The sequence below is a fragment of the Macaca fascicularis genome, chromosome 7 (genome assembly GCF_037993035.2).
Source record: "Macaca fascicularis isolate 582-1 chromosome 7, T2T-MFA8v1.1".
In the NCBI taxonomy this organism is placed as follows: domain Eukaryota; kingdom Metazoa; phylum Chordata; class Mammalia; order Primates; family Cercopithecidae; genus Macaca; species Macaca fascicularis.
In genome coordinates, this window is record NC_088381.1 from 161,209,351 (window position 1) to 161,234,639 (window position 25,289).

General features: G+C 44.6%; 1 protein-coding gene and 1 pseudogene across 4 annotated transcripts; one reads left to right on the forward strand and one right to left on the reverse strand.

The window, feature by feature from the left end:
* Nucleotides 1-25,289, forward strand: UBR7 (ubiquitin protein ligase E3 component n-recognin 7). 4 transcript variants are annotated; one of them, XM_015453216.3, is made up of 11 exons: nucleotides 1-186; nucleotides 2,556-2,689; nucleotides 3,053-3,113; nucleotides 4,452-4,547; nucleotides 7,621-7,674; nucleotides 7,872-7,977; nucleotides 11,493-11,701; nucleotides 12,180-12,329; nucleotides 13,246-13,408; nucleotides 15,977-16,038; nucleotides 23,019-25,289. In XM_015453216.3, exons 1-11 carry the CDS (start codon nucleotides 37-39, stop codon nucleotides 23,109-23,111), a joined length of 1,278 nt encoding a protein of 425 aa, XP_015308702.1. In that variant the 5' UTR covers nucleotides 1-36; the 3' UTR covers nucleotides 23,112-25,289. The 4 variants fall into 4 exon arrangements, with proteins under 4 accessions (XP_015308702.1, XP_015308703.1, XP_015308704.1 ...); XM_015453217.3 differs by lacking the exon at nucleotides 12,180-12,329; XM_015453218.3 differs by lacking the exon at nucleotides 2,556-2,689.
* LOC102120035 (large ribosomal subunit protein eL20 pseudogene) lies at nucleotides 17,262-17,778 on the reverse strand (annotated as a pseudogene).

Below are 25,289 nucleotides of genomic sequence, written 5' to 3' on the forward strand. Positions count from 1 at the left end.
GCCGGGGCCGAGCCGCGGTTCGGGTGACAGTTGAGGATGGCCGGAGCCGAGGGCTCCGCTGGGCGGCAGTCGGAGCTGGAGCCCGTGGTATCGTTGGTCGACGTCCTCGAGGAGGACGAGGAGCTGGAGAATGAGGCGTGTGCTGTCCTGGGCGGCAGCGACTCCGAGAAGTGCTCCTACTCGCAGGTGGGCACGCGGCCCGGGCCTTGTCTCCCGCGGCTCCCGCCGAACCTCCCCTTCCCGGCCCGGCTGTCCCTATTCCCGCCTGCCGCAGTCGTCTCCCCAGTGGTGGTCCGGGGCCGCCGTTAGTCTGCCGCTTCCTTACCCCAAGCCCACCCTTCCCTTTTATCCCCAACCTCCTGGGCCCCCTTCAGCCTGTGTCCAGCAGGGGCCCCCATCTCCCCTCTCTCTAACTCTGTCCGGCCAGCCAGGAAGGACCCTGGAGCAGCTGCTCTGTCCGTCCTCTCCAGCCTCGTCCTGGTGCACCACTGCTTTTCACGAAACCAGCCCGCGACCTCTCAGATCCAGACATCTTTGTCCCTGCTTTTCCCATCCTAAGATTATTTATTTATTTATTAGGGACCAAATGGGAGACGTCAGGTTAAAGAGATTTTCAAATCCATAGGGATTTGCGGTGAGCTCCTTGACAGCTAGTTCCTCTGCAATTTAGTTTGACAAGTGCTAGCTAGTACTTTTTCTTTCTTTTTTTGGCAAAATGGAGCAAGTACCCATGTCTGTCTGCAGTCTGCCCTCCTCCCCTGGAAATAGACCGGAAACAGAACAGCAAGTGGCTCTGGCAGGGGAGGGGAGAGAGGAGAAAAGGATCTATTTGGCATTTGGAAGACGTTGTGAGTGAGCAAGTGTTTGAGGGGGTGTGATGTGTTTAGTGACTCACCCTATACTTCGAGGCACAAAAATGGAAAAGGATGGGTAGGAAGAAGACTGACAAAGGATAAGAACTGGCAGGAAGAAGGGTTACCGAGGCAGAGGGGTGGATTGGAACACTGGGGAGATGAGAGGAGAGACTTGCATTCATTATGTGGTATGAACTGAGGTCATAATACCAGTTCTCGTTGTTGACCAAGTTTAGTTTACACTGCAAAGTGCTAGATTGTTGAATAAACCTGGTATCCAGACATAGCCCCAGGTACTTTAAAACCTTTGGTCACCACTAAAACAATTTTTCGCCTGCTTTCCTTAAAAAAAAAAAAAAAAGTTCTAAGTCTGTATGTAAACTATTTTTGAAGTGTAGTTACCTTTATAAAATGGATTCCCTTAATGTTTTCTTTTTATTGTGGTAAAAAAAAAATATGGAAATTTGCACAAATCATGTACACAGCTTGAAAGGAAAGTGTGCATGTTCCCACCACCCAGATCAACAAATAGAACATTAGGAGTGCAAAAGGCTTATTGGAAAAGAACTTAAAAAAAAAGAGAAAAGAAAGAAATAGAATTTTACTGGCATCCCGGAAGCCTCCTTGTCTATTCTTCCTCCTTCCTAGAGGAAGGTAACTATACCTATTATACATATTCACTTTTTTTTTTTTTTTTTGAGATGGAATTTCACTCTTGCCACCCAGGCTGGAGTGCAATGTCATGATCTTGGCTCACCGCAACCTCCACCTCCCGGGTTCAAGCGATTCTCCTGTCTCAGCCTCCCGAGTAGCTGGGATTACAGATGCCCGCCACCACGGCCAGCTAATTTTTATATTTTTAGTAGATGGGGTTTTTTAGAGATGGGGTTTCACCACGCTGACCAGGCTGGTCTTGAACTCGTGACCTGAGGTGATCTGCCCACCTTGGCCTCCCAAAGGGCTGGGATTACAGGCGTGAGCACTGCACCCAGCCTACATATTCACTTTTTAACATTTTGTCACATTTATCTCCTTTTCTACTTAAAATTTGTTGTTTTAAAATTTTGAACTATTTAAAAATAAGTTGCAGACATGATGACACTATACCTCTAAATACTTCAGCATGCATCTCCTAAAAATCAAAGAGATTCTTTGCATGTGTTGATTCTCTCTTTGGTGGATTTACAAACATTTTCCAGGATGAAAGTGTGATATTACTTACATAAACCTATACATATGCTCCTGTGTTTTCACCTGTTAAAATGATTAAACAGATTCATTTATTCACAGCCGACTGACAAATTCAGACATCCTATCACTTTAAGAAAGGAGTGCTGACTTGTGTCATGGCTAATGCTTGTAATCCCAGAACTTTGGAAGGCCAAGGCAGAGAACTGCTTGAGCCCAGGAGTTTGAGACAAGCCTGGGCAACATAGCAAGACCTCGTCTCTGCAAAAAATAAATAAATTAGGAAGAAAGAAAAAAGTGCTTGCATGAAAAGCACTAGTATAAAAATGAAACATGCAACACAACTGTGTTTTGGTTGATGCTCTGCTGTGTAAACTTTTTAGTCTTAATGGTTTTTACAGAAAGATCTTGACCACAGATAATCTGATTTTAATTATTTTTCAGTTCCTAGTGTGGGTATTAGGTAAGCCATGCTATTACATTAATTCTCTTTTCCATTTTGGGGGCTTTTAGGGCTCAGTAAAGAGGCAAGCACTATATGCCTGTAGTACCTGCACCCCAGAGGGAGAAGAACCAGCAGGAATTTGTTTAGCTTGCAGTTATGAATGTCATGGAAGTCACAAACTATTTGAGCTATACACAAAAAGGTAAACATAGTCAGAGATTGTTACTAAATGCTTTTGAAGTGTAGATTCTGTCCCATCTACACTTTTTCCTTATCATGTTTTTTCATGCAAAGCTGTTGTACAGTAGTGAAATTTCATGTAATTATTTTATATAATTGGAGTTTCCAGAGCCTTTAAAAACATAATATGGTACAAACTCAAACTACTCATCTTTCTCTACCATCATTTTACTTGTGTGTGTTTGTGTGTATGTGATATAAATATTTGCTTCTGTACATATTAATTTCCAGAATTGTGAAGTCTTATGTGCTTGAATGCTTGAAGAAATTTTAAATTGGATTTTGTAAAAAGAAAAATAAAATTGTTATTTCCTCCTTTTTTCAGAAATTTTCGTTGTGATTGTGGAAACAGCAAGTTTAAAACTTTGGAATGCAAATTACTTCCTGTAAGTAAACACTGTAACTATAAATGCAGTTAGAGCAGCTGGGGTTAATATTTGCCAGAGGGGGTAAAAAACAAATACCTATATTTTCCAAAAAAGAAGTTCTTATGCTTATTCTTTGCAGATGGCCATTTAATTTTTTACTTTGTTGGAAAAACTATATAAACTGTTGAGAGCCTACAAGATAGATGGTAATTAATATGAAAGGTTTGGGGAAGAGATGTACTTGAAAGTAATTCAGGTTTAATTATATTGGTTGTACTTATTCTCTGAGGCTTTTAAAGCAAAGGATATGACTTAAAAACAATAAACAGGGTCAGGAGATCGAGACCATCCTGGCCAACACGGTGAAACCCTGTCTCTACTAAAAATACAAAAATTAGCTGGGCATGGTGGCACCCAGTTACCTACTCGGTCAGCTACTTGGGAGGCTGAGGCAGGAGAATTGCTTGAACCCAGGAGGTAGAGGTTGCAGTGAGCTGAGATTGCACCACTGCACTCCAGCCTGGCAACAGAGCAAGACTCCATCTCAAAACGAAAACAATAAATAGACTGGCACAGTGGCTCACACCTGTAATCCTAGCATTTTGGGAGGCCGAGGGGGGCAGATCACTTGAGGTTAGGAGTTCGAAACCAGCTTGACCATCATGGTGAAATGCTCCCACCACTAAAAATACAAAAAATTATCTGGGCATGGTGGTGTGTGCCTGTAATCCTAGCTACTCGGGAGGCTGAAGCATGAGAATCGCTTGAACCCAGGAGGCGGAGGTTTCTGTTACCCAAGATTGTGCCACCGCACTCCAGCCTGGGAGACAGAGCGAGACTCCATCTCAAAAAAAAAAAAAAAAAAAAGAAAAGAAAAAGAAAAACCAATAAATAAGGCCGGGCGTGGTGACTCACACGTGTAATCCCAACACTTTGGGAGGCCTACGTGGGAGAATGGCTTGAACCCAGACCAGCCTGGGCATCGTAGTGAGACCCCATCTCTATCAAAAAGGAAAAAGAAGTACCTTGAAATTCCAGGCCAATGTCAGTTCACATAGATTGATAATTAATATTTATGATTAACTTTTATCTCCACTTTACTGAATAGGTGTATTTAATTTCTCCTAATTACCACCAAAAAAAACAAAAACAAACACAAAATTTTATTTTTTCCCTGTATCCTGAAAAAAGTATCCCTTTAGTAGTAGTGAGGTTTTTTTTTCCTACTTTGAAAGTTAAAGATCAGCCTCTTGGGGGAAATAATGTGGAAATGTATTGAATGTATTAATTTTATAATGTGTGAAATTATAGTTAAAATTAGACCATATTATTATTGAAATCAATATTATATTTCAGGACAAAGCAAAGGTAAATTCTGGCAATAAGTACAATGACAACTTTTTTGGATTGTACTGCATTTGCAAGAGACCTTATCCTGATCCTGAAGACGAGGTAAGAGAATTGGAAGTTAAACCTGGGAGTGTGTCCCCTCTAGCCTTGATTCCTCAACTGCTTGTCATATCTGAGCCTCTGGCTCTTCGGGAGGCAGTGCGGGATGGTGAAAGGGTTCTAGATTTATCTTTTCTTATGAATCTGGGTCGGATCTATAATTGGTACACATCTCAACCGTTCTTTCCATTTTTACATCATAAGAATGAAATATTGCACTTTGGGAGGCTGAGACGGGCGGATCACGAGGTCAAGAGATCGAGACCATCCTGGCTAACACAGTGAAACCCCGTCTCTACTAAAAAAATACAAAAACTAGCCGGGCAAGGTGGCGGGCGCCTGTAGTCCCAGCTACTCGGGAGGCTGAGGCAGGAGAATGGTGTAAACCCGGGAGTCGGAGCTTGCAGTGAGCTGAGATCCGGCCACTGCACTCCAGCCTGGGCTACAGAGCGAGACTCCGTCTCAAAAAAAAGAAAAAAAAAAAAAAAAAAAGAATGAAATATTGGAGAGGACTTTCCCAAAGCCAGAGCTTCTTCCCTTCCTCTCCTTCCCTGACTGCCTCCCCCTGCCCCCTAACACTTTCTAAGAAATGACCTTCAATTTCTTCTGTCTCTCTACGGAAAGAAATGGGGTATACAAACAGCATCCTCTTAAAAATGTCGGCCGGGCGCCGTGGCTCAAGCCTGTAATCCCAGCACTTTGGGAGGCCGAGGCGGGCGGATCACAAGGTCAGGGGATCGAGACCACAGTGAAACCCCGTCTCTACTAAAAATACAAAAAATTAGCCGGGTGCGGTGGCGGGCGCCTGTAGTCCCAGCTACTCGGGAGGCTGAGGCAGGAGAATGGCGGGAACCCGGGAGGCGGAGCTTGCAGTGAGCCGAGATCGCGCCACTGCACTCCAGCCTGGGCAACAGCGTGAGACTCCGTCTCAAAAAAAAAAAAAAAAAAAAAAAAAAAAAATGTCAATGAGAAATATATGCCAAATTCAAAACGAGTTCTTCCTCACTCCTGCACCTCTTACCTCCCAAGCCTAACCACTGTTAACACTTTTGGTGTGTGTATTTTTAGGTCTTTTTCTGTGCACATTAAAGTGTTTTGAGTGAATGTGTTTCAATGTGTAATTTCCTTTCCATTAACCGAAGTGAAAATTCTGTACACTCACTTCTGCAGCTGGTTTTTCTCACCAGTATATCATAGACATTCTTTCATGTCAGCAAACACACTTACCCCATTCTAACTGCTGCAGAGTATCCTATAACTTCATATGCCATAAGTTAGTCAACCGAATTGTTCTTCTACAGCAGAATGGCATTATCTAATTTTTCAATATTATAAAGAAAGCTAGAGTGAACATCCTTATACAGTAATACAACTGAGTATACTCCAAGTATTTATGTAGAATGGATCAGTAGAATTGACAGATCAAAGTGTATTTGTGGTGTTTAAAATTGTGATTGGCCGGGCACTGTGGCTCATGCCTGTAGTCCTGGCTACTCGGGAGGCTGAAACACAAGAATCACTTGAACCCATGGGGCAGAGGTTGCAGTGAGCCGGGATTGCGGCACTGCACTTCAGCCTGGGTGACGGAGCGAGACTCTGTCTCAAAAAATAATAATCATAATAAATAATAAAATTGTGATCATATCTGCCAAAAAAGTTGAACCAGCAACAGTATATGATAATGTTTTTTCCCCAACACTTTTGTCAACCCTGAATATTACCAGTTCTTGGAAATTTTGCCATTTTGATAAATGAAGAATAGTATCTTAAATTTTTTTTCTTTCCCTGATGATAAGTGAGATTATGCATCTTTTCATGAGTTCGTTGGACATCCGTAATAACCTTCCCTCTGAATTGTCCTTTCATATCCTCAGCCCATGTTTTGATTGGTTTGGGTTTTGTTTGGGTATTTACTGATTTGAAAGAGTACTTTTTGTCTTTAGAGATATTAGCCTTCTGCCTTCTTCCTTGTTTTCTAATTGCGTTCGAACTATAATTATTAAACCAAATTATGTACAGGGACAGATTGAAGTTCTCTGAGTTAGCAAAAATAAAATCTTAAAACTGAAATTTTTTTTCTTTCTTTTTTTTAAGACGGAGTCTCGCTCTGTCACCCAGGCTGGAGTACAGTAGCGTGATCTCGGCTCACTGCATCCTCTGCCTCCTGGGTTCAAGCGATTCTCCTGCCTCAGCCTCCTGAGTAGCTGGGATTACGGGCACCTGCCACCATGCCTGGCTGATTTTTGTATTTTTAGTAGAGACAGGGTTTCACCACGTTGGCCAGGCTGGTCTCAACCTCCTGACCTCAGGCGATCCGCCCACCTTGGCCTCCCAAAGTGCTGGGATTACAGGCGTGAGCCACCGTGCCTGGCCAAAACTGGATATTTTAAGGCATGTAGTAAAGTGTTACAGCTCCTTCTGTTCCACAATATGTGCTTTTTTTTTCCCTTTAAGAAGCCTACAATAGGAAAAGGACAGAACAACATTGGGATGTTAATTAACAGTTATGAGAGCCTGGGAATAAAAGAAAGTCATCTCCCAAATAGTCTATGTTCTTTGGTATATTATTTTCCTAGGGCCAGCATTTAATTATTTAATTTATTCAAATTAGAGGAGTTATCTATCAAGAGGGTTTTCCTGACATTTACTTTTCAGTGTACTTGGCAGGATGGTTTTTCTGCAGCAGAAAAGCATTGTCTAATTTTTCAATATCATAAAGAAGGCTGGAGTGACCATCCTATACAGTAATACAACTGAGTATTGTATTAAAGGATGGTGTGGTAAAAAGTCCCAGTTGTCACTGTCTGCATCGGTCCATTCACATTACTTGCCTGGGCCTGAGTTTTGTATAAAATGGGAATGCCCTCCTTGTCTACACCGTTTTGTGAGAATCAGATATTAAGTAACTGATGTGAAAGAGCTTTGAGATTGTTTGTAGAGGGCTTATCTCAATGTAAGCCTTTGGAACACCAGTTCATGTGGAACGAATATTTAGTATCTTATTCTACTGCGTGCCAGGTTACTTCCATGTTCCCGAATTCAGTGTACTCCTTAACAAACTGCTTTTCTCTGCTAGATTCCAGATGAGATGATCCAGTGTGTGGTCTGTGAAGATTGGTTCCATGGAAGGGTAAGGAAAATGTTCTACCTTTTGAAACCATTGTCATCACAAAGAGATAAAGGTTATATTTTACATTATAATTACTCTTCTAAAAATAAATTTTAGTGATATGATCAGTGTATTATTACAGTATTTATTTGTAAAATAATGGGCATTTTGGACAGTGTGGCAATCACAAGAAAATTTTTGGTGTTCTGTATTCACAGCATCTTGGTGCCATTCCCCCCGAGAGTGGGGATTTTCAAGAGATGGTATGCCAGGCCTGCATGAAACGTTGTTCCTTTTTGTGGGCTTATGCTGCGCAATTGGCAGGTAGGTATCTTTGTGAAGTTGCTGTGCCATAAACTTGTGCTTGTGAAATTTGTGTGTTCAATTCAGAATTTTTAGCAACTATTTTTAACTCTGTGGTTATAAAATAGTATATGTTCTGGCCAGGCACGATGGCTCACTAATCCCAGGACTTTGGGAGGCCAAGACAGGTGCATTACCTGAGGTCAGGAGTTTGAGACCAGCCTGGCCAACATGGCGAAACCCCGTCTCTATTAAAAATGCAAAAATTAACCGGGCATCATGGCACGTGCCTGTAATCCCAGCTACTCAGGAGGCTGAGGCAGGAGAATCGCTCGAACCCAGGAGGCAGAGGTTGCAGTGAGCTGAGATCATGCCACTGCACTCCAGCCTGGGCAACAGAACGAGACTCCATCTCAAAAACAAAAAAACCAAAAAATAGTATGTGTTCTTTCTCCGCAAGGTGCATAGATTGGTTGGGACACTACCAAAAACAAATTTATACTTAAATGATATGATGCAGAATATTGATGAGACCAGAGTTAGAGAAAATGGAGGAGGCAGTTTTCAAATGGATTTTGAAAGATACATAGAACTGAAATAAGTTGTTAATTATAACACATGGTATCGGTTGGCGAGGGGGTGGTGTCTTAGTCTATCTGGGGTGCTAGAACAAAATACTTTAGGCTGGGTAATTTATAAACAATAGACGGATATTTCTCACAGTTCTGGAGGCTGGGAAGTCCAAAATTCAGGTGCCTGCAGAGTCAGTGGTTTGGTTGAGTGCCCATTCCTCACAGATGGAGCCTTTTATGTGTCCGTACCTGTTAAAAGGGGCAAACAAGCTCGCTTGGGCCTGTTTCATAAGTCCGAGCCCTCATGAATGGGATTAGTGCCCTTATAAAAGTGGACTGCAGGCACACGCTACCACGCCCTGCTAATTTTGTATTTTCTGTGGAGACAGTGTTTCGCCATGTTGCCCAGGCTGGTCTTGAACCCCTGAGCTCAAGTGATCCACTCATCTTGGCTTCCCAGAGTGCTGGGATTACAGGCATGAGCCACCATGCCCAGCCTATCTGGTGCTTTTATTATACACTAAGAAATTAAAACAACTAATTAATGAATGGTCCTGAGGCATTAAATGTCTTACTGGTAATGCTTTATGTGTTTCTTAATATATTTTTAAGGTGGCAGTTAAACTCGTAGTATCTGCTGCTTTGGCTTCATAATTTCTTGCCCTTCTCATCTTTAGAGATCAGTTCACTGTACAAACCATGAGCAGCATAGCTGTACCTCCAGTCTCATGTTTTTCTGTCTTTTTTTTTTTTTTTTTTTTTTGAGACAACGTCTGGCTGTGTTATCCACGCTGGAGTGCAGGGGTGCTATCTCGGCTCACTGCAACCTCGCCCCCTGGGTTCAAGCGATTCTTGTGATGTGGCTTCCAGAGTAGCTAGGACTACAGGCACATGCCACCACACCTGGCAAATTTTTGTATTTTTAGTGGAGTCAAGGCTTTACTGTGTTGGCCAGGCTAGTCTCAAACTCCTGATGTCAAGTGATCCACCCATCTCGGTCTCCCAAAGTGCTGGGATTATAGGCGTGCGCCACCACGCCTGGCCAGTTTGCCTCAGAGTTCTTAAGTGCTGCTCCCTTTCTGTTCATACCCTTTCCAGTGATCTCTCTCACTGTCCACAAATACTGAACCTATCTATGTATAGTTCTTACTCGTTGGGTTTTTTTTTTTAAGACGGAGTCTTGCTCTGTTGCCCAGGCTGGAGTGCAGTAGCACAATCTCGGCTCACCGTAACCTATGCCTCCTGGGTTCAGGCAATTCTCCTGCCTCAGCCTCCCAAGTAGCTGGGATTACAGGCATGCGCCAGCATGCGTAGCTAATTCTTCTGTTTTTAGTAGAGAAGGGGTTTCACCATGTTGGCCAGGCTGGTCTTGAACTCCTGACCTCAGGTGATCCACCTGTCTTGGCCTCCCAAAGTGCTGGGATTACAGGTGTGAGCCACCATACCCAGCTTAATTGGGTTTTTTAAATTGATCTCCTGCCTCTCCCTTCATTTCCTCTCCCGTCAGCAGATGGCTTCATCTCCTATTACATTGAAATGCTGGCATCCAATGTGAGCTCCCCTATCGTTTCTCTTCTCTGTCTCAGAGTATATGTGCTGCTACACCCATCATTTTTTTATTTCTTCCTCCCATAAAGAAAAGCTGTTTTTAAAAAAGTACCCTTCTGTCTGTGTTTACAGTTCAATCTCTTCCTCCTACTTCTTGTATTATTCTGTCTCTAACAAGTACAGTACATTATTTTCTCCTTTATGTGTAAAGTGCTTAAGCAGTGATTGATATTTTCAAATAAACTGTTCAATTATTTGAATTCTTTGGGTTAGACAGACATAACCTAAAGAAGCATTAGTATTTTCTTTCTCAGTATTTCGGAGACTATGGTGGACTAATCTCTTTTTCCAGATTCTGAAATATTTTAAAACCAGAAAAAGCGATTTTAGGTCAGATGTGGTGGCTCATGCCTGTAATCCCAGCACTTAGGGAGGCCGAGGCGGGCGGATCACCTGAGGTCAGGAGTTTGAGACCAGCCTGACCAACATGGAGAAACCCCGTCTCTACTAAAAATAAAAAATAGCCAGGCATGGTGGCGCATGCTTGTAATCCCAGCTACTCAGGGGGCTGAGGCAGGAGAATTGCCTGAACCCAGGAGGTGGAGGTTGCAGTGAGCCAAGATTGCGTCATTGCACTCCAGCCTGGGCAACAAGAGCAAAACTCCATCTTAAAAAAAAAAAAAAAAAAAAAGCAAAAGCTATTGTATGCCTGACGTGGTGGCTCACACCTGTAATCGCAGCACTTTGCAAGGTTGAGGCAGGCAGATCACTTGACATCAGGGGTTCGAGACCAGCCTGGCCAACATGGCGAAACCGTGTCTCTACTAAAAATACAAAAAATTAGCCAGTCATAGTGGCACGCACCTGTAGTCCCAGCTACTCGGGTGTCTGAGGCATGAGAATTGCTTGAACCTGGGAGACAGAGGTTGCAGTGAGTCAAGACCATGCCACTGCACTCTAGCATGGGTGACAGAGTGAGAATCTGTCTGTAAAAAAAAAAATAACAGGCCGGGCGCGGTGGCTCAGGCCTGTAATCCCAGGACTTTGGGAGGCCGAGACGGGCGGATCACGAGGTCAGGAGATCGAGACCATCCTGGCTAATGCGGTGAAACCCCGTCTCTACTAAAAAATACAAAAAACTAGCCGGGCGAGGTGGCGGCGCCTGTAGTCCCAGCTACTCGGGAGGCTGAGGCAGGAGAATGGCGTAAACCCGGGAGGCGGAGCTTGCAGTGAGTTGAGATCCGGCCACTGTACTCCAACCTGGGCGACAGAGCAAGACTCCGTCTCAAAAAAAAAATAATAATAATAATAATAATAATAGAATAAGTGATTGCATTGTCTGTTGGGATTTTATTGTCTGTTAGGTCAGTGGATATGTGTGTATGTGTTTTTCTTTTTTTTTCTTTGAACCCACAGTAACCAAAATATCCACTGAGGATGATGGATTGGTGCGGAACATTGATGGAATAGGTGATCAGGAAGTTATTAAAGCTGAAAATGGAGAGCATCAAGATAGTACCCTCAAAGAGGATGTTCCAGAACAGGGAAAGGATGATGTCCAGGAGGTTAAAGCAGAGCAGAACAGTGAACCATGTGCTAGCTCTAGTTCTGAATCTGATCTCCAGGTAATATGTGAAGTACAAGCCATCAAGAAATAAGACTGGGCCAGGTGCAGTGGCTCGTGCCCATAATCCCAGCACTTTGGGAGGCCAAGGCAGGCAGATCACCTGAGGTCACGGGTTTGAGACCAGCCTTGGCAACATGGTTAAACCTCATCTCTACTAAAATTACAAAAACTAGCCGGGCATGGTGGCACTTGCCTGTAATCCCAGCTACTCAGGAGGCTGAGGCAGGAGAATTGCTTGAACCCAGGAGGCGGAGGTTACAGTGATCCGAGATCATGCCACTGCACTGTAGCCTGGGCGACAGAACAAGATTCCGTCTCAACAAAAAAGAAAGAAAACTGAAGCGGAATTAATTCTGTAAACTTATGGCTTTGGATTTCAATTTTATCCTTTGCCTAAAGAAATCTCTTTACAAAATCTAAACTATGAAAACTATGGTAGTTTAAAAAACATGCTTCAAAACTTAATTTTATTTCAGACAGTGTTTAAGAATGAAAGCCTCAACGCAGAATCAAAATCTGGCTGCAGACTTCAGGAGCTTAAGGCTAAGCAGTTTATAAAGAAGGACACTGCCACCTATTGGCCCCTGAACTGGCGGAGCAAGTTGTGTACCTGCCAGGACTGTATGGTGAAGTATCTGATTAATTTCAGTGTTAGCATGTTTTGTGTACTGTGCCCCAAAATAAGGACACCTGGGAAAAACATTCAGTTTTTGTACCAGAGGAAGAAAGGAAAATAAAAAGAGCACCTGAACAGTATATTTATGGAATTAATGTTTAGGAGACCCTCAAAATTTTTACATTAAGCAAATTTATGACATAGTACTTACAGTTGGAATGTTTGTGGAAGAAATGGATAATTATGCAGTATTTTAAATTTACTTATTTTAATTTTAGTTTACTTATCTTTAGGCAAATAGCAGTTCTTTGTTATATCAAAAAGTTGCTTGGAAACACTGGTTGAAAGTTACAGTAAATTGGCCAGGTGTGATGGCTCACGCATGTAATCCCAGCACTTTGGGAGGCCAAGTTGGGTGGATCACCTGAGGTCAGGAGTTTGAGACCAGCCTGACCAACATAGTGAAATCCTGTCTGTACTAAAAATACAAAATTGACTGGGCATGGTGGCACATGCTTGTAATCCCAGCTCCTTGGGAGGCCAAGGCAGGAGAATCGCTTGAACCCGAAAGGTAGAGGTTGCAAGGAGCCGGAATCGTGCCATTGCACTCCAGCCTGGGCAAGAAGAGTGAAACTCCGTCTCACAAAAAAAAAAAAAGAAAAAGAAAAAAAAAGAAAGTTACAGTAAATCAGTGATTTTTAAATAAAGATCTCATAGACTCTATGACATCTGGGAAATTGGGAGAATGCTGACAGAAATTTGGGCAAAAAGAATAAATCCTTCTAGCAATTCTGTGTTAAGAGGTTCCAGTTTTTCTAGGTCTTAATATTTAAAAAATAACATTTTTAGTGATTCTGATGACACTGACTTTCTGAGAATGATAAACAATTCTAATGGGGAAACTGTTTTTGTTTTTTTTTCTAAAGAAAATGTATGGAGATCTGGATGTCTTGTTCCTGACAGATGAATACGACACAGTTCTGGCTTATGAAAACAAAGGCAAGATTGCCCAGGCCACTGACAGGAGCGATCCCCTAATGGATACCCTTAGCAGCATGAATAGAGTCCAGCAAGTGGAACTCATTTGTGGTAAATACTCTCTGTGTGTGTGTGTGTGTGTGTGTGTGTGTGTGTGTGTGTGTGTGAAAATTCATAGTTTCTTTCACTATGTAAAAAACTATAAAGGGGGCAATAAACACCTATATTTTTAATTTAATTCAAAGAATTAAAATTGTGAATTGTAGATCATTGCTTGATTTTCATATTGGTGGGTATTCAGCTGCTGTTACCATTGAAGCAGAGTTACATGCTGGAATAATTACATGCTTGAGAAACCACAACATACACTATTCTGATAAAAGGTAGATGGATGAATAAAATTTTTCCATCCATTGAAACAATTTTTTGGACATTATGTGTCATCTTTTTGAGCAAGGCATGTCACCATTTTGACAGTTCTTGAGGTTGCTTCAGTGGTTCACAGGAAACCACTAGAGGAGAAAATACCCCCAAACCCTTGATTGAAGGCTTTTACATCCCCCCACCACTACCCAGGGGCAGCATGCCAAACTTAGTGATTTCTATCCCAGCCATTTCCACCTGGATGCCACCACTTTTATGTGTCTTTTATGACCTCAATCATTTCTGTCTTTTATTATTTATTTATTTATTTTGAGACAGGGTCTTGCTCTGTTGCCCAGGCTAGAGTGCAATGGTGCATTCTCGGCTCACTGCAACCTCTGCCGCCCGGGCTCAAGTGATTCTTCTGCCTCAGTCTCTGAAGTAGCTGTTGACTACAGACGCATGCCACTGTGCCCCACTAATTTTTTTTTTTGAGATGGAGTCTCACTGTGTCACCCAGGCTGGAGTGCAGTGGCACGATCTCGGCTCACTGCAACCTCTGCCTTCCGGGTTCAAGTGATTCTCCTGCCTCAGCCTCCCAAGTAGCTGGGATTACAGGCGCCCGCCACCATGCCTGGCTAATTTACTTTGTATTTTTAGTAGAGACGAGGTTTCATCATGTTGGCCAAGCTGGTTTCAACCTCCTGACCTCAGGTGATCTACCCGCTTTGGCCTCCCAAAGTGCTGGGATTACAGGCGTGAGCCACCATGCCCGGTCCCCACTAATTTTTGTATTTTTAGTAGAGTCAGGGTTTCACCATGTCACCCAGGCTGGTGTTGAACTCCCGAGCTGAGGTGATCTGCCTGCCTCGGCCTCCCAAAATGCTAGGATTACAGGTTCAAGCCACTGCACCTTGTCTTTTATAACTGTTAATTTCTTTTTGCCTTTATTAGAGTAAACACTTTCAAGGAGAGAGGCTGCACCTAAAAGATTTTTGTAGCCCTCAAGGTACCTTGTACATAATGTAAACTGAGTCAGTTTGTGTGGGCTGGGCGCGATGGCTCATGCCTGTAACCCCAGCACTTTGGGAGGCCAAGGCAGGTGGAACACCTGAGGTCAGGAGTTCGAGACCAGCCTGGCTGACATGGTGAAACCCCGTCTCTACTAAAAACACAAAAAAGTAGGCAGGCATGGTGGTGCGTGCCTGTAGTCCCAGCTACTCGGGAGGCAGACATGAGAATCACTTCAACCTGGGAGGCAGAGACTGCAGTGAGCCGAGATCGTGCCACTGCATTCCAGCCTGGGTGACAGAGTGAGACTCCATCTCATAAAATAAAATAAAATAAAATAAAATAAATATTCAACAAGTCCATGGTTATTTCAGCTACCAGAATTCCAGAGAAAGAGGAAGCCCTTTTAAAAATTCTTAATCTTTATGGGATTAGAATATCTCTGCTTGTTGTGCTTTTTTTTTTTTTTTTTTTTTTTTTTGAGACGGAGTCTCGTTCTGTCGCCCAGGCTGGAGTGCAGTGGCGCGATCTCAGCTCACTGCAAGCTCCGCCTCCTGGGTTCACGCCATTCTCCTGCCTCAGCCTCCTGAGTAGCTGGGACTACAGGCGCCCGCCACCGCGCCCGGCTAATTTTTTGCATTTTTTTTAGTAGAGACGGGGTTTCACCGTGGTCTCGATCTCCTGACCTTGTGATCCGCCCATCTCGGCCTCCCAAAGTGCTGGGATTACAGGCGTGAGCCACCACGCCCGGCCACTTGTGCTTTTTAAAAATTTTTGCTTTTTATTTTATTTTTATTTTATTTATTTATTTTTTTTGAGACAGAGTCTCACTCTATCACCCAGGCTGGAGTGCAGTGGCGTGATCTCGGCTCACTGTAAACTCTGCCTCCTGGGTTCACGCCATTCTTCTGCTTCAGCCTCTTGAGTAGCTGGGACTACAGGCGCCCACCACTGCGTTTGGCTAATTTTTTGTATTTTTATTAGAGACGAGGTTTCACCGTGTTAGCCAGGATGGTCTCGATCTCCTGACCTCGTGATCCACCCGCCTCGGCCTCCCAAAGTTCTGGGATTACAGGCGTGAGCCACCGCGCCTGGCCGCTTTTTATTTTTTAATGAAAAAGAGTCTCAGATATCAACATGGAGGAAGTGCAGATAATTTGGGAACGAGTTTCTATGCAGCTTTCACTTAAGAAAATTTTTATTTAAACTACATTATTAACAGTCAGGTGTCAATGGCAAAGAATATTTTGTTTTTGAAAGCAAATGGTTTATCTAAATGTAAATACTTTTGTGGTTTTGATTTAGAATACAATGATTTGAAGACTGAACTTAAAGACTATCTCAAGAGATTTGCTGATGAAGGCACGGTATGTTGAGTTAAAGAATTCTAATCATAGCCCTGTAAGTTTTGAATGAAGTGTTTATTTCCTTTGATGATTAAAAATGACTGTGACTGGTGGGGCGCAGCAGCTCACACCCGTAATCCCAGCACTTTGGGAGGCTGAGGTGGGCGGATCACAAGGTCAGGAGTTCAAGACCAGTCTGGCCAATATGGTGAACCCCCATCTCTACTAAAAATACAAAAATTAGCCAGGCGTGCTGACAGGCAACTGTAGTACCAGGTACTCGGGAGGCTGAGGCAGGAGACTCGCTTGAACCCATGAGGTGGAGGTTGTAGTGAGCCGAGATCGCGCCACTGCACTCCAGCCTGGGTGACAGAGCAAGACCCCATCTCAAAAAAAAAAGAAAAAATGACTGTGACTTAAGTGGGTACTTGAGAGTTGAATTCAGGGACTATTTTGAGCAAATTGGCAGGCTAAGGGAAATGAGTAAGAGGTAGTAAAACACCAGAGTTACACTGGGAGTCCTCACCAACCCCAGCTGGGCCGGGAGGCATGATGAGAGGACGCGGCCTCTCAGAGAGTACTTGTAGCTTGGCAGAAGATCATTGGAAGGAATCCGCAGTACCGATTCTGCTGGTCCTCACCTTGAAGCATGGATCTTTGGGAGGGGGAGGGGAAAATGGGCAGGAAAAATTAACACCAGACCCATTTTCTGGAATTCTAAGTTCCATAGTTTAGAATAGAAACTGGGCATGGTGGCCAGGTGTGGTGGCTCACTCCTTAATCCCAGCACTTCAGGAGGCTGAGGTGGGCAGATCACCTGAGGTCAGGAGTTTCAACAGCAGCCTGGCCAACATGGTGAAACCTAGTCTCTACAAAAATACACAAATTAGCTGGGTATGAGGGCGGGTGCCTGTAATCCCGGCTACTCCGGAGGCTGAGAGGCAGGAGAATCGCTTGAACCTGGGAGGTGGAGGTTGTAGTAAGTCAAGATTGTGATATTGCACTCCAGCCTGGGTGTCAGAGCAAGACTCCATCTCAAAAAAAAGAAAAAAGAACTGGGCATGGTGGCTTGTACCTGTAGTTCCAGCTACTCGGGAGGCTGTCTTGAGCCCTGTTTTCTTAGAAGATACCATCTCTGTCTACCTACTTTAGGTCGTTTTTTTCTTTTTTTCTTTTCTTTTTTTGTGGGGGGTGGGGGGCATTCCTGAGTTTATTTGGGGCACACCCGGGCGAAGGCCCTGTACCTAGAAGAAGGTGTTGGGCCTCTTGGTGGTGAAGCGTGGCTTGTACTGACGGGTCTGGTGCAGGACCCGGTGGGGCAGCGGAAACTTGATCTTGGAGTCGTGGAACTGCTTGACGGCCGGCAGCACTTGCTGGCTGTGATCTCCTCCACCTTCATGATCTGGATGGAGTGGGCCGGGCGCCCATGTCTCGGTAGCACTGGGTAACAGCGCCCGCAGTGGTCAGGTCCTGGTATTCCTGGTACATGTTGTGGGTGCCGCCCCGGGAGTTACAGCGCAGCCAGATGCCGAAGTTCTTGACCCGCAGTGGGGACTTCTCAAACACCTGCCCACAGTAGACAGTCTCCCCTGAAGACTTCTTCATCTTCTTTAACTGAGATACGAAGTACCAGGGCGGGACTTGGCGACGACATGATTAGGCGCAAAGATTCGCATGCGGTAGAGGGGCGGTGTGTGGCATTTGGGGGTGGGCAGGCAGCGACCCACCACCTTGTACTGGTAGTGTGTCCGAGGCCTTCATGGCGTCCTCTCCGCGCTCGCCACCACCCGCCAAAGGCTAGGTGGTTTCTTTCTTTGTCATAAATGTGGGAAGAACATTTAACTGCCTGAGGGTCACAGTGCTGCCGGCTGCCTTTCTGCAAAATGAATTGTAAAGTTAAAAGAGCCTTCTCCTAAATGGTTTTCTTAGGTTTTAGAGACTGTTCTTCACTATCACTGGGAATAGTTCCTACTTCCTTACAGTTCTTTTTTTCTTTTTTTTTTTTTTTTTTTTGGAGACGGAGTCTCGCTCTGTCGCCCAGGCTGGAGTGCAGTGGCCGGATCTCAGCTCACTGCAAGCTCCGCCTCCCGGGTCTACGCCATTCTCCTGCCTCAGCCTCCCGAGTAGCTGGGACTACAGGCGCCCGCCACCTCGCCCGGCTAGGTTTTTTTTGTATTTTTTAGTAGAGACGGGGTTTCACTGTGTTAGCCAGGATGGTCTCGATCTCCTGACCTCGTGATCCGCCCGTCTCGGCCTCCCAAAGTGCTGGGATTACAGGCTTGAGCCACCGCGCCCGGCCTCTTTTTTCTTTTTGAGATGGAGTCTTGCTCTGTCACCCAGGGTGGAGGGCAGTGGCGTGATCTCGGCTCACTGCAACCTCCGCCTCCCAGGTTCACACCATTCTCCTACCTCAGCCTCCCAAGTAGCTGGGACTACAGGCGACCGCCACCTCGCCTGGCTAGTTTTTTGTATTTTTAGTAGAGATGGGGTTTTTAGCCAGGATGGTCTCGATTTCCTGACCTCGTGATCCACCCACCTCGGCCTCCCAAAGTGCTGGGATTACAGGCGTGAGCCACTGCACCCGTCTTTCCCTACAGTTCTTAAAACTTAATGTAGTTATTCTTGTTTCTGTTGCAGAGACTATCCTCTGGTTAATACAGACTCAAGCTTCTTTGGTGCTAGAACTAAGAATGTTCATGGGTGTGATGGGGCATTCTGCCTCCGTGTGGTAACCTCTGTGTGTGGACATTCGAGGTGTTTCAGATAGTGTGCAGGCATGCCCTCTTTTCTTTATTTTATCACACACATATACTTAAAATTACATAAAAGAAAAAGGTAGGCATGTTCTCTTTTTTCATGCACGTTGGAGACTTTTACTCAAAGTCTTCACAGGTATCTTAAACATCCGGGTCCTTGTTATCACCAGAGCCACTCTTTAGGAGAGAATGTTTTATCTGACCAGATAATTTAAAAGGTCACAAAAATGTGGTATTTTTGTTGTTTGTTCCATGACATTACTAACCAGATCTTCACAGAAAAAGAAAAAAACCTCAGGTTGCCATAAAGCTTATCTGCTTTGGTTGTATTTGTCCATAGGGATAATGTTAATAAGTTCTAGCTGTTTTAGATGATAGACTGCCTTTTATTTAATGTTTGTATCTAACAAAATAAAAACAACAAAAAAAAAAACAAAAAAAACCACTTAGACTGGGTGCAGTGTCTCATGCCTGTGATCCCAGCACTTGGGAGGCTAAGGTGGGAGGATTGCTTGAGCCCAGGAGTTCAAGACTAGCCTGGGCAAGATGATGAGACCCCGCCTCTACAAAAAAAAAAAAAAAATTTAGCCAGGCATGGTGATGTGTGCCTGTGGTCCCAGCTACTTGGGAGGCTGAGATCAGAGGATCGCTTGAGCCCAGGAATTTGAGGCTCCAATGAGCTATAATCATACCTCCGTACTCCAGCCTGGGTGACAGCGCGAGACCCCGTCTCTAAAAAGCAATAATAATTAATAAACCTAAGAACTACAAATTTTCTGAAATAAATTTAAAAACTGATTTTTTATTGAACCCAAGTATTCATTCACTAGCATTTCTCCTCTGCACGTTAGCTGTGGCCGTTGGAGGATATCCAGAAACCAAAAGCTGCACAGTCTCATTTGTGTGTTGCTAGGTCTCCTCCTACAGTATCCTTGCTAGAGATACTATTTCCTTTCGCTTACCGGCTTTCTGTGGTTAACGTTTGTAATCCAAGGTAGGGACAGATCCTTCGTTTTGCACCTTGCAAGTATCCTATTTATTAGCATTTTGTTAAGTGTAAATTCCCATGCCATTTAGCCAAGTACATTAGAATTTTGAGCTGCAGTCACTTCAGGCTGTGTTCAGCCTCTGCATTCTGTTAGGGGTTCAGATTCCTCACTGGTTGAGCAGCAGTATTACTGTTGGTGCTTGTGAAACTGGTGTATCAGCTACTGGTCTGAGAAAATTATTCCAAGTTAGCATTGATATTTTGAGTATGTTAGCAGCACTTACTAGGGAATGAGAGGGAAGTTTTCACCTTATACCCCTCTTTCTTTCTTTCTCTTTTTTTTTTTTTTTTTTTTTTTTTTAGACGGAGTCTCGCTGTGTCTCCCAGGCTGGAGTGCAGTGGCGTGATCTCGGCTCACTGCAAGCTCCGCCTCCCGGGTTCACGCCATTCTCCTGCCTCAGCCTCCCAAGTAGCTGGGACTACAGGCGCCCGCCACCACGCCCGGCTAGTTTTTTGTATTTTTAGTAGAGACGGGGTTTCACCATGTTAGCCAGGATAGTCTCGATCTCCTGACCTCGTGATCCACCCGCCTCGGCCTCCCAAAGTGCTGGGATTACAGGCTTGAGCCACCGCGCCCGGCCTTTCTTTCTCTTTATCTCTTTCCCATTTTGCTGAAATGCATTCACGTGCTCTCTTTTTCTTTCTCTTTCCTTCACTCTTCTTGTCTCACTGTCCTTCTTTCTGAACAATAAGCATGTGTTACCTTATTAAAAAACAAACATGCTGAGTCTCATGGCTCATACCTATAATCCCAGCATTCTGGGAGGGAGTGGTGGGAGGATCACTTGAGCTCAGAAGTTTGAGACCAGTGTGGGTAATATAGTGAGACCTCGTATCTACACAAAATTTAAAAATTAACCAGGCGTGGACTGGCCGCGGTGGCTCACGCCTATAATCCCAGCACTTTGGGAGGCTGAGGCGGGCGGATCACGAGGTCAGGAGATCGAGACCATCCTGGCTAACATGGTGAAACCTCGTCTGTACTAAAAATACAAAAAAAAATTAGCCAGGTGTGGTGGCGGGCACCTGTAGTCCCATCTACTCGGGAGGCTGAGGCAGGAGAGTGGCATGAACCCGGGAGGCAGAGCTTTCAGTGAGCCGAGATTGTGCCACTGTACTCCTGCACTCCAGCCTGGGCAACAGAGCGAGACTCCATCTCAAAAACAAATAAACAAACAACAACAACAAACAATTAGCCAGGTGTGGCGTGCACCCTATAGTCCCAGCTCCTTGGGAGGCTGAGGTGGGAGGTTTGCTTGAGTCAACGAGGTCGAGGCTGCAGTGAACTGTGATTGCGCCACTCCACTCCAGTCTGGGTTGCAGAGGGAGACCCTGTCTCAAAAAATAAACAAACAAACCTGTTTCTGTGATGGCATTAGACAGCTTTCGATGGATCCATTGGCGCAGACTCGCTGTTGGGGTGGGCAGGGACTGCCAGGTTGTCCAGTTGGCTTTTTGTTTTGTTTTGTTTTGTTTATTGTGAGATGGAGTCTCACTCTGTCGCCCAGGCTGGAGTGTAGTGGCACGATCTCGGCTCACTGCGGCCTCCGCCTCCCGGGTACAAGCAATTCTCCTGCCTCAGCCTCCTGAGTAGCAGGGATTACAGGCCCCCGTCACCATGCCTGGCTAATTTTTGTGTTTTCAGTAGAGACAGGGTTTCGCCATGTTGTCCAGGCTGGTTCTTGAACTCCTGGCCCCAGCAATCTGCTCACCTCGCCCTCCCAAAGTGCTGGGATTACAGGCGTGAACCACTGCACCTAGACCAGTTTGCTTCTTTATTTGTATTTTCCCTTTGTCTTATTTTGTTATTTGTAATATTTTATTTTGCTAATATCATAAACACCTTTGTATGGGACACTAAATCCTTTTTCCAATAAAATAGATAAATTTCCATTTTTATTGCATAAGGTGGATTTATTCAAAGTGCTGCTTCTATAGTATGAGTTTTTTCCCAATTATTTTTCTATGTATATAGCAAATATCTTTAATTTTGGACTCTTAAGTTTGTTTTTTTCATTGATGACAAAGAGGGAAAAGTTTTTTTTTTGAGACAGAGTCTTGCTCTGTCGCCCAGGCTGGAGTGCAGTGGCATGATCTGGGCTCACTGCCAGCTCCGCCTCCTGGGTTCATGCCATTCTCCTGCCTCAGCCTCCCGAGTAGCTGGGACTACAGGCGCCCGCCACCGCGCCCGGCTAATTTTTTGTATTTTTTTAGTAGAGACGGGGTTTCACCGTGTTAGCCAGGATGGTCTTGATCTCCTGACCTCATGTTCCACCCGCCTCAGCCTCCCAAAATGCTGGGATTACAGGCATGAGCCACTGTGCCTGGCCAGAGGGAAAAGCTTTTTAGTTCCTTTTTCTTAACACCTCTGTTGCTGGTAAAGAAAGCACAATCTCCCAGTATAGTACATTTTGTTTTTTGTGGGTGCTTTTGCAGAGCTGGAGGACATTCAGAAACACAGCTGTGGTAAGAGGGTGTGGGCAGTGGTCTGAGGAGGACTTTGGGGTTCTCAGTTTGTGTGCTGGCTCTGCCAATTTCAGCTCATCTTGAGAACTTGCCACGTGCCAGGCAGTGTTTTGTGGGTGTTGTCGCTCATCCAGCCTTCAGTTGACCCTGCTAGATAGGTGCTGCTGTTGTCTCATTTTGTAAAGGGATACTGCAGTAGGGGTCACCCAGCTTGGAACCATTCTGCTGTTGTGCCCAGCTGTGTGGCTCTGAGCAGGTCAGCCCTGTGTGCCTGAGCATCCCTCCTAGAAAATGGAGATGGTGGCCGGGCGCGGTGGCTCAAGCCTGTAATCCCAGCACTTTGGGAGGCCGAAGTGGGTGGGTCATAAGGTCAGGAGTTCGAGACCAGGCTGGACAACATGGTGAAACCTTGTCTTTACTAAAAATACAAAAACTAGCTGGGCATGGTGGTGCGTGCCTGTAATCCCAGCTACTGGGGAGGCTGAGGCAACAGAATGGTTTGAACCCAGGAGGTGGAGGTTGCATGAGCCGAGATCATGCCACTGCACTCCAGCCTGGGTGACAGAGCAAGACTCCATCTCAAAAAAAAACAGAAAATGGAGATGGTATCATTAACTGCACATGAATGTAATTCTTAGCAGTATCATTTGACTTGTTTGTGAATGCTATGGCCTCATAATTGCGATTCTGTTACTTAGTTCTCTTTCATAATCTTTGCTTTTCATCAACAGGTTGTTAAGAGAGAGGACATTCAGCAGTTCTTTGAAGAGTTTCAGTCAAAAAAGAGAAGAAGAGTGGACGGGATGCAGTATTACTGCAGCTAGAGTGGAGTATGAAGCTTCTCATTCAGGCCAATGAAAATGCACTTCCCATTCTTGGAATAAAAGAGGTGTGGTTCACATTCGGCCCCCTTTCCGTCCTCCTCTGTTTGGAGAGGCCTCGCGCTCCCTTCATTCTCTTTAGCTGCAGTAGCCACAGTGTGGATGCTGACGTCACAGCCAGTGTCCTCTGTGACTCAGCTAGTGCAGCTCATTCCACAGACTTCTCCAGTGTACTCCTACTCCAGTGCACCCAGGGTTATTTGCCTAGTTTTTTAAAGTTTGATTTGGTTTTGAGAAAGCAAATTGGTGTCTTGTTTAATGATCTGTTATTTCACTCCCAGAGGTGTGTGTTTTGCCACAGAGCTGTTGCCTCCCAGAACCTCCTCCGCAGGCGTCACGGAAGGCTCTCTTCCCGCCACCTAGAACCCCTGCAGGTCCCCTCGCCCCTATGATCGTGGTGCCTTGGGTCAAAGCTTCCTCAAGCCTGGTCTGCTCCTTCTTTCACATCCCTGTTTTCTGAGGTTTGGTCATAGCTTAGAAAGGATCTTGGGGCTTGTTTTCTCTAGGCCCAACCTCCAGAGTAGCCGGGACTGATGGTTTCTGGTCTGGATGTCTGTCACAGCAGAGAGATTAGCAGGTGATAGGGCTGAGGAAGCAAACCTTTGTTATGAATTTCACTAATACAGTTCAAGTGAAATTTTTGTTCACGATTCTACTGGCACTAGAATTAGAATTTCAGTACTGTAGCGCTCACAGGGCTTCCTGGAGAACATTTGCCAGTATACTAGTCCCTTTTCTGCTGCCTAGAAAACAGACCGGGTCTCACCCCTGTGAAATCTTGGTGGTTTACGAAGTCCTCTGGATTTCTTGATATTATCAGGGATATTCATAAGCATATATCAAAAATGGACCTATTTTGATATTCTATTATGAAAATGTTATTAGAACCCCAATAAATTATTATTTTCCCCCTCGAATCTGTGCTACAGAAAACAGCTCCTGAGTTAGCTTACTTGTAGTAAGCAGGGCAGGGAGCCCTGTTTTGGAAGAGACAGACTGTGGAAGAGATTCCAAACAAGGCCCGAGGCCGCACGAATGCAGAGTTTTGTGTATATAATGTTAACGTCCGCCGCCGCTTCCCTAGCGACATGAGATCTTGTTTTTGAAGATCCTCATGGAAGGTTGTACAGAGCCCCACATTTGAGGGGAAGTCCTTTCGGTTGATACGAGACCTCTTTAACGCCCCTCAGTCTATGGAGTAAAGGCCTTGTGATACACACAGAGCCCTCAGCTTCTCTCCCTCTGGAGGAACAAGGTCTTTCCTGACAGTCGGAGACACATCTTGATGTATGTTAATAAAAGCATTTCAGGCTGTGGGGCCATCATGTATATTAATACTCCTTATGTGTCCAGCATCCATGTATTCATTTGAGTGCCCAATCCCTGGATGAGATGAACTAGGCCTTATAAAAAGTCAAAGCCTCAAAGAAATGGCACAACCATGTTCTTCAGCACTCAGTCTCTTAATTACAGATCCTCACGAAGGGTGGTAAGTGGAGCTGGAAGCTCTTGTGGCCGTAGGACATGCTGGTGAGCCCTGAGCTGGCCTTGTGCAGAGGGCTCCGTTCAAAGGCTCAGGGTGTCTTTGAGGCTGTTTATCAAGCTTGGGAGCTCTTCCAAGTCTGAGAATGTTTCGAACCCTTTTTGCAAGGTTCCACTACTAGTATACCATCATGTCCAGAAAGCTTTTAATCTTCTCAAATATCTGATGTAACTACCAGAAAGTCCCTTACTTCCTATGACCGATCAGGACCAAGTCTTGGAGGTGATGTGTTACATTATATGCAGCATAATAGTACCAATCAGTTAACCCAACGCTGAAGGGCTTGTTTTATGAAAGGTACTATTCCTTCTTTCACATTAACTGGAAACCTCTTTTTTTACCTGTTGTTCACAACTAGTTTTCTTATCGACTGTATTGGACTGTCTCTTCTTGTAGAGACTGATTTTGGCCAACATATTAATGCATGTTTTATGCAAAACACAAATACGTTATTAGTTGCTTTTAAGGAGTTCTGGCATTGTATGTGCATTTTTGTAGAAGTTGTTACTGGACTTATAATTACATACTTAACTCTAATCAGGTTTCTGTAAAATTTAAATAAAACCAATACAAAATCA